Below are 9,752 nucleotides of genomic sequence, written 5' to 3'. Positions count from 1 at the left end.
GAGATGCACCTGTGGATGCATGATAAGGTCCGGTTAGCCCTGCCAACCATGACCTCGCATTGTCGGCCCATGTTCATCTTGGAGTCAATAATGACTCCAAGATCTCTTTCTGCCTCCGTGCTCTCAAGTAGGGAGTTCCCCATTGTGTAAGTGTGCTGCTGGTTCCTACTGCCCAAGTGCAGCACCCTGCACTTGTCTGTATTGAAACGCATCCTGTTCCTGTTAGCCCACCCCTGTAACCTATCCAGATCCTTCTGCAATCTCTCTCTCCCTGCTCAGCTATCCAATCGGATTCTGGCAGCACTGTAGTATTTTTCTTGCAGAGCTGGAAGGGATTGTTTAATTGTTCGGTTAAAGTTGATTTTTAAAATAGTATGATATTTGTGTTGCTCTTAAATGTTGAAAAACTATTTTTATAAATAAGAATCTTGAGCTGACAGTGCCCCTTCAACATTTCCTTTCCTGAAAACTTTTTTGTGGTTCAGTATGTTTTTCCCCCAGTGTCCTGAGGGTCTTTCTCGCTGATCCTATATTTTGAATATCTTGGTTTTCTTTATAATATTTAATTCCCTAGGTGGAACCTTATGAAGTGACGCTGTCTCCTGATTTGGAAAATCAGCTTCAAAGCATCATACAGGATCTCTGTCTTGAGATTGCACCATGGGTGAGTGCGTGACTCACATTTTACTCCGTTATATTTTTAACATGAGACGAACCAATTTGACAGCTTATTTGTCTAAAATTATAGCCTGAAGATTCCAGCAATCCTGTTTTGCTTAACATCGGAAAGCTGGCTCACTTCGAACCGTCCCAGAAACAGAATCATACGGGAGTTGTTCCCTGGTCACCCCCGCAATCCAACTGGAATCCTTGGACCAGCTGCAATATTGATGAGGGTCCCTTGGCATATGTAAGTGTAAGGCAGTTTTGAAGAATGAATGTGTTCTTATTCTGATATTCCTGGAATTTTTAAATGCATCTTATTGTAGACCTCAGAATATTTAAAAAAAAAAAAATCCTTCTCTTTAGGAAAATTCCTTTGATCTGGCCTCTTGTCGTTTGGGGCCTAGTAAAGGTCCATTGATTTCAAAAGGACTGCATTGATTTCGGGCAGTCTGAAGTAGATCCTTTGACAGCAGTATTTTGAAAGTGCCACTAGTTAGTGTTTTGGGTCCTGCTTTGCCTGTCATTCTGCAGTCCTTGCATAGTTCATGGTAAAGTCAGAAGGTAAAACATACATGCATCTTTAGACTTCAGTTTATAACATTTTGCTTTAATGTTTCTAGTCCCCAGTGTTTATAGGAGTCCAGTATGTTTGTAGTCAATAGCGGAGAATTATCAGATCAGCACCAATAAAAGGGAAATAACATTATCCACTATTGGCTTTTCTTGGCTACAAAGGCCAAAAATGTTTTCCGATAATTATCCCTTTTCGCCGGAGCCTCTGGACACCTGGGTTTCCTCTCGCCCACGGGACCTCCAGATGCTTGGGTTCCTTCCCATGAGCCAGGGTGACCCCAGATACACCCGCATTCTCTCACTAGCAGGCTGGGCTGGAGCAGAGCAGCTGCTATGGTGTCCCAGCTGGGACGTGTTGCAGACTGTGGGCTGGGGCCAGGGTGGCTGCTGTAAAAGGTACCAAATGTTGTAGTGCTGGGGCGGGGAGGGAAGGGGCGGGTAGAGCTGACCGGCCTGACCCAGCATGATTCAGCCTGGAGTTCCTGGGGGTCTGCATCCCACAGGCCAGAGGCAGAGCCTGGCAGGGGCCAAGGCAGCTGCTCCCCCCTGCTGTGTGCAACAGAGTCCTTCCTCTGGCCTCTCAGCCCAGCTGGGTCTGCCCTTCCCAGGGCCAGGTCCATTCAGTTTCCCCTGCAGGGCATGGGCTTGGCATCCACCTGGCGGCAGCAGCACCAGGCCCTTCCTCTGCTGGAGTCCAGCTCCCAGGACCTGGGTCCCAGCTTTGGGGAAAGAGTGGCCTGATTTCTCCTAGCCTGGAATAGTCCTGTGGCCCTGCACTGGGCAGAGGGAAGAGAGTAGGGAGCCTAGCTCAGAGACCACTCAGTCCTGGGTAGCCAGGAAGGCTCACACCTTCCCCCTCAGCCTTGCTGGGCAGGCTCAGGCAGCTGCCCCCAAGCTGGGGTTCAAGGACATCACACGGAAGAGTAGAGGCTGAAGGGCTCCACACAGCCAATCATAGGCTCTGTTAGGCTAGACTTGCTTGCTGCAACTTGCAGAAGCACTTTTACATGTGCTCCGGGAGTTGACGGGTCAGCGCTTTAATCACAGAGGCTGTCATAGCTACTCTAATTACAGTGCCGCCACATCTCCTGTATCATCATCACTGTGCTTAGAAATGGCAATGGGAGCACTTGAACTAAAGTTTAAGCAGCCCTGCCACCATTTTTAAGCATGGGGTCAGTGATGCACAAGGTGCTGGAGTCTTGTGGAGTGTGGCAGTTCACACTCCAGCAGACTCGATTAATCGAGAACAGCTGATTGCAAAGTACATGCTGCAAATATTTCGCATGGAGGAAATGCCAGTAAAGCTTTCAACATACCGAACTTAATACAGCACCTCAAGATGTGCCATGCTACTGAATACAATGATTTCCTGAAGATGACTACAAAGAAGAAAGAATCAGGGTGGGGAAATAAACTGCACCCGCGCAACTGTCATTACACAAGGCACACAAGGTTCTTTGGGTAAATCCAATATCTTTTATCAGACCAACTCAGATAGTTGGAAAAATTCTTTGCAAGCTTTTGGGTACAGATACTCTTCGCTGGGGAGAGGAAGCATCTGCAGTTGGTCTGTTCTGTTCCTGGATGGAGTAGTAAAGCAGCCAGAGGCCAGTACGTATATAAGAAAGCCAGTCAGTGAAAATGTAAATTGAAAATTGCCTCACTTGGTACAACCTACACCCCTGTATCATTACACAAAGCACTAAAAGACTCATAGAAATTTGGAAGTGGAGATGCCAGGGCTAAAAAAATTACTAACCATTTAGTGGAATTTATATCTCTGGATGATCAGCTATTTTCCATTGTAGAAGATACTGGATTTTGCCATCTCATTGAATGCCTAGAGCTTCGTTACACACTGACCAACAGAAAGTTTACAGCTGAGACTGCTCTGCCAGAGCTGTACAGTGTTGTTTTAAAGCACATGCAGATGCTGGTTGAAGATGATCATGTATGAACACTTAGCTTTATGACTGATATTTGAAGTTCTGATGTGTCACCTATGTCAATGCTGAGTTTAACTGCACAGTGGATAGACATGAATTACAATTTACAGAGGGTAGTACTACAGGCCCAGGAGTTCAGCAGTTCTCATGTGGCTGAGGCTATTTCAGTGGCATTTGACAAGACATTTGCAGCATGGAAAATCCTGAGGACAAAAGCTCATGCCATTATTGGGAATAATGCAAGAAATATGGCAAAGGCAATGCAAGATTCCGGTTTGCCAAGCTTACCTTGTGTAGCACATACACTCCAGCTCATTTTGAACAAAGGAGTGTTATCACAGCACAGCATCTCACATACTGGCTGTCGTACGAAAAATCATTGGGCACTTCAGACATTCTCCATTGACCTAGACTCATCTTCAGGGGGTACAGACCGAGCTTGGAGTGCCTTCCAAGAGGTTACAGCAGGACATACAGACAAGGTGGAACAGCATTTCCTACGTGCTGCAAAGCCTTTTGGAACAAAAATGTGCACTTGGAGTGTATGCATAGAGATGTAAAATTTCCAGAAGTTTTGAAGCCATAGAAAAAAATGTTTTTATTGGAAAAAAATGGAAATTTGGGGAAAAATTGAAATATATGCAATACTTATTTTCTTAGCACCCTTTACAGATCTAAATTCACTTTCCTACTTTAAGAATGTAAAATGTATTAGGTATAACTTGATTTGCTCATAAAATTACCATGCTTGGTATATTTATTAAACTTAAAAGTATAGTATATTCAGGCAATAATTACAAATTTACTAATTGAATTTACTTTAAAATGTTTTTAATTTTTTGCTACAAGTGGAGCTACAAACTGCTGAACTCTAAGGAATCTAACATCTCTTAGTTTTTGCCAGTTTATGAGAAGCAAGCAAAAATTAAAGTTGAAAATAGAAGAAACCATCAACAAAGGAAGTTTATTATGTATTCTGGACTTGGTCTCCTGCACAGTGTCAAGCAGATACAGAAAGCACTAATTTTTAGAAAAAAAGCTGAGATAAAAAGGAAAAAAAACCCCCAAGAATCATTGAATACAAATTTTGCTACATGAAGATGTCTAATCAGTTTCATTTTTGAGCTATCACTGTCAACAGTTTCTGGTTTTTCTGATCCTTCATTTTTATCATCTTCATGGACTTCTGAAAACTGAAGGTTTGCCTGGATTGAGACAAGCTTCTCTTCTCTTTCACATGCTAGTTTATTTCTTGTTTTCGTGTGAGTATTTCCAAACGTAGACCAGTTTCTTTCATGCATCACACAAGATGGAGGAATCTGAAGCAGGAGGAGTCAGAGGGTGTGTTGTGCAAAGGCTTTGCCACCATGTTGCAGGAAGGATGTGCTTGGCAGAGTCTCAGACTGCATTTGTGGACCAAATACCTGAAGATGTTCTGTATTCTGCAGCATTTGAAAGTACCTTTCCAACATCGAGTCCTAAGTGTGTTGCTTGTTTTGTAAGCCAGTCAAATGCAGTAGCAGTGCTATCATCACTAACACTTTTATCTTTTGAATCTTAGATCCAAGAGATTTGCAGCAGCATGAATTGATTGGCAGTAAAATTCTTCCCACCTGTTAGTAAAGTATTTCACTTTTCTTTCATCTGTACTTGTAAGCGGAGATGCACAGAGATTCTCAAAAACAGTTGATTTTATCTGGGCCATTTAGTAAGGAATGTCTGACATAAGTGCACTGTCTGATTCAGATGCAGTGATTGCTGAAGAAATTGACTTCAGAAACTTCAGGGAGTTCTGCAGCTGAACCCAGAAGACATCCTCATCAAATATAGTGTTCCTTGCGCTTCTGGATAGTTTAAGATCCTCAATTATAGATTTCATAGACATTAGGGCTGGAAGAGACCTCGGAAGATCATTGAGTCCAGCCCCCCGCCCAAAGGGCAGGAAGTCAGCTGGGGTCATAGGATCCCAGCAAGGTAAGCATCCAATTTTTTCTTGAAGGTGTTCAGTGTAGGTGCTTGAACCACCTCCGATGGCAGGCTATTCCAGGCCTTGGGGGCTCAGACAGTAAAGAAATTCTTCCTTATATCCAGACTGAAATGGTCTTGCGCAGGAGTTTATAACTGTTTGACCTCATCATCCCTTGGGGCTCTCTGGCGAACAAACGTTCCCCCAGATACTGGTGGTCACCCTTGATAAATTTATAGGTGGCCATCAGATCACCCCTGAGCCTACGCTTTTCCAGGCTAAAGAGCCCCATAGCTCTCAGCCTGTTGTCATAAGGTCTGTTTTCCTGACCTCTGACCATGCGCGTGGCTCTTCTCTGGACTGGCTCAAGCTTCTCCACATCGTTCTTGAATTGTGGAGCCCAAAACTGGATGCAGTACTCCAGCTGCGGCCTCACCAAAGCCGAGTACAAGGGGAGAATGACGTCCCGGGATTTGCTTGAGAAGCATCTATGGATACAAGCCAGCGTTTTGGTTGCTTTAATAGCCGCAGCAACGCATCAAAGGCTCATGTTCATCTTGTGGTCAATGATGACCCCAAGTCTTTCTTCCGTAGTGCTAGCCAGCGTAGCACTGCGGAGCCTATAAGGATGCTGCAGGTTTTTCCTCCCAAGGTGGAGAATCTTGCATTTTTCAGTTGGCCATTTTTCAGATGGTTAAACACCATCAGGTTCTAATCCGCGCATTTACTGAGCCTGTCCAGGTCAGCCTGGATCGCCCTCCTGTTATTACTGTTTCTTGAAGAGCTGCTTTGTTTTTAGTAAATTTTTAAATGAAATCACCATTCCACCCCATCTAGTTTTTACTACAGAGTTTGTGTCACTACTTTATTCTTTTCTTCCTGCTTCTTCTTAAAGGCTGCAGCTACAATATGAGAAGCTTTTACATGTTTTATAACTTTTTTTGCTGTTCTATAGATCTTTTGTAGAGTGTCCAACTTCATGATGTCATTAAGAAGCAAGTTTAGCCCATGGGCTGTATATCCTGTTGCTGTAATATGTGACTATCCACTACTAAGCCAACTGCCCATCAAGAACGAGAGGCAGGGGGTGCGGGTGGAGACAGAGACCTGCATCTGGCTCCCCCTCCCCTTCCCCACTGCCATTTCTGGCCCGTGCTGGGCCCAGCACCCCCTGCTCCCCATGCCCTCCATTTTGGGTCCAGGCTGGGCCCAGTATGCCCTCCATGCTGCCATTGTGGGGCTGGCACCGAGCCTGCCCCCCCCACCTTTTCCTGCTGTTTCAAGGTGGGGCAGGGCCGCTTCCCCCCACCTTCCATTTTGGGATCAAGCCGGGCCCAGTGCACTCCCCCACCTTATCTGCTGCTGTTTCAGGGCTAGGCCCACTCGTTCCATCCCTCGCAACAGCCTGGGACAGCTGCTCCCCTCACTGCTGGCTCCCTCCTTCCCCCCTCCCCCTCCCACCCTCACTGCCTTGTCAGCCCGGGCCTGCTGCTCCCCACTGCCTCCACCCCCCATGTCAGGAGGGAGCAGCAAGGGAGAGAGAGAAGGGGGGCAGTCCTGGCCTCAGAGGCCCCCCCATGGAGCATCCAAAACCTTTCTCCCCCCCGCACTGCCGCCATCACCTCCAAGGAGCAGCTCTGCTGGCTTCTCCCCTCTCCCCCACCCCCAATTCTGTCCGCTCTATTGCCACTGTCTCCAGAGAGCAGGGCAGGGGGGTGAGGCCAGCTGTGCTGGCCTGGCCCCCCCCTACTCCATTCCCTGTGTCCCCACCATCATGGCGGCACACTGCCACCTCCTGTGTGAATGCTGTATTCGCACTCTGATTGGCTGTTTCCCTCAGCCAATCAGAGTTTGAATAAAGCATTATGGACAGGTGGATAGACAGACTATGGCTTATGTAATATCAGTATGATCTCCCATGCTGCTTTCGTGTTTCAACATTTTGGGGGAGTAAAAGGTAGCAATATATGAACACCTTATCTTAAATATTTTATTCGTCATTCTAAAAGAAAATATTTCATAAGAGGTTTTCTTAACTTTTCCAAAAATTTTCCATTTTTCCAATTTTTTGGAAAAAAAACAAAAAAGTCCTTGGAAAAAACAGGGAAAAAATCAGGGGTTTTTTTCCCCCAAATTCTTCGGTTTTTTTCTGGGCCTTCACATCTCTATGTACGCATCTGATTATGAACTGGAGCAACTCTCATGATATATATCAGTGGGAGCTGATAGAAAAAGTAGTAATAATTCTAGTGCCTTTTGAAGAATTTAATACGTGAATTGAGTTCATCCCTGGCTTCTGCTTCTGATATCATCCCATCCATTGTGGCTTTAAAAAGGCTTTTGAGGAAAGTTACATGTTCAGACCATGGACTTAAAACTATGAAAGTTACTTTGCTGGAAGCCATGGAAATGCACTTTGCTGAAATTTGAATCAGAATTTCTACAGCATTGCAGTGCTGCTGGATTCAAGGTACAAGGACGGTACTTTACCAACAAAAGCAAAAAGCTGCTGGCTACACAATGTTTGTGACACACCTGGAAAAAAGGCAAGCCAACAGGAATGACATGGAACAGACAACCTGCCACAAAGAAATCAAAGGAAGCCGGTGACAGCACTACAAAACCGAGATCCCTGTGTTTGATGTATGATGAGATATTGGAGGGGAAAGTACCTGTGGAGTTAAAACACATGGGGTAAACAGCAGTGTAACATTTCAGACACAAAGATATCTGAATGAGCCCAGGCTTCCACAAAGTCCAGAAAAACTGAAATACTGGGAGAGCAACAAAAGCCGATTTCCCTCCCTTTCCACTTCGGCTGAAGCAGCATGGAAGTTTCTCTCTGCCTTCTGCAGCACTGTTGAGAGTGAACAGCTGTTGAGTGCAGCTTCACATGTTGTGGATGGGAAGAGGAACTGACTGACGTATGAAAAAGCAGAAATGTTCCTTTTTGCCAAGAAAAACTTCCACTTGCTATGCTAAAGTTGTGAGTAAGCAATGAGGAAGGCATAATAAATATGTCTTATTTTTTTTACTCTACCACTGCTGTAATTTTTTGTTGTTGTTGTTGTTATTATTATCACTATTATTATTACTATTATTACAATGGTTTCTACTACTAGAGAATGTTACCTCAACATTTTTTGTTAGTAATTTTTGCATCTTGATCTCCATTTCTTGCAGGTATATTCTGAAGCCAAAATTTTTATGATTATGCAGTTTTTTCCAACCTTGTTGGGGTGATTTTTGTAAAACAAATTGAGTATTGAATTTTATAATGGCCTGTCTGTCAAATGAATTGTTATGTAAGTGTATAAAGTTATACTGCAAACTACAATATTAAGAGTAAAGGTTTTAAAGTTAATATGTGTTTGTTTTTATTGTACTACAAAATGTTTCTAGAAGCAGGGATGCAAACAATTATTCATCTATGTGCCTGTGTAAAACAAACAAAAAAATGTTTATTTGTGTCAATAGCTTAAATATTACTAAATATTTCTTATTGGATCAATATCGGCCAATATGGTTGGTTAATAATTGACTATTGGTAGCAGCCAAGAACATTCTTATCAGTACTCCCCTAATAAGGTTGTGAGTGACACTGTAGATTTAGTTTACCTGTCATATAGAAAACTTCAATTCGCAAATCTTGCTAGAGATGTGATGTGCAGTTTCCTTTTTGCTCTAACTAAGTGATCCCTTGCTAGCAAAGCTGAGAAGTAAACTTTGTTTTTGTTTTTTTTCAAATGGATTACCAACTTCAGTAACTGATCATTTTCTTCCTTCCCTTTTTTATACAGAAGGATTCATCCCTGGGCTGTGCCTATGTATATTTATGTCAGTAGGCTGTTAGTTCCTCAAGACGTGTGTTGGATATACTGGGTGTGAGGGAGGCACCAGGAAAACATACTCCTCATCTACTTGTGCTTTGCACCAGTGTGTGCTGAAAAATGTTATGTCGCTGCTTTTCAGTGCTTACCTAGGGTCATACTTGGACATGCTCATGCAAACAGAAGCATGTTGCTTTTCTATATGTGGCTTTGAGTCGTGTGTGGTTTTGTTTTGTTTTTACAATAGCACTCTCTTATACTGTCCAACACAGGGACATACCTCTTGAGTACTACCATACTCTGTTTCTTATCCAAGAAGGGTGTGCAGTGTGTTTTGTCTCCTAGATCTCAGACAGTTCTTTTAGAAAAGGTACTTTGGGATGGACCATTTAACTCCAACATGCTGGCACAAGTGAACAAAGAAATCCTAGGATAGTTCAATTATGTTGCTCTTTTTGAGGAGCTAGATGGTGAAGATCTGGTTTCTTCTGGAATTATTGTATTAGTATGGTTATTTGTATCTTAGAGTTGTCAGCAATTTGAATAACAGTCTCTACAATGAGTTCATTACCCATGTGTTTACTTCCCAGGCTACCCCAGAGCAGATAAGCATGGACTTGAAAAATGCTTTTTTGTACCGTCTGGATCAGGATCAAGAATTACACAAGGTAAGACTTGTTGATTATTAGGCATGGTGATAGTCTTCTAGAAGGCATTCTTGCTCTAAGTGGCTTTCCCCCACACACCTCTTCCCCCCCCCCCCCCCCC

General features: G+C 43.7%; 1 protein-coding gene across 2 annotated transcripts in view; it reads left to right on the top strand.

Moving 5' to 3' along the window:
- The window catches only part of DHX9 (DExH-box helicase 9), a 54,729-nt gene that overhangs the window by 16,006 nt on the left and 28,971 nt on the right, over nt 1-9,752 (top strand). For both annotated transcript variants that reach the window (XM_019501753.1, XM_019501754.1), the window contains 3 exons: nt 575-664; nt 749-910; nt 9,575-9,652. In XM_019501753.1, the coding sequence (XP_019357298.1) occupies nt 575-664; nt 749-910; nt 9,575-9,652 (330 nt within the window). The remainder of the gene's footprint in view (nt 1-574; nt 665-748; nt 911-9,574; nt 9,653-9,752) is intronic.

The sequence above is a fragment of the Gavialis gangeticus genome, unplaced genomic scaffold (assembly GCF_001723915.1).
Source record: "Gavialis gangeticus isolate Ggan-Ray unplaced genomic scaffold, GavGan_comp1, whole genome shotgun sequence".
Lineage (NCBI taxonomy): Eukaryota > Metazoa > Chordata > Crocodylia > Gavialidae > Gavialis > Gavialis gangeticus.
The sequence above is the reverse complement of the archived record's forward strand: the minus strand, read 5'-3'. Positions and strand labels throughout refer to the sequence as shown.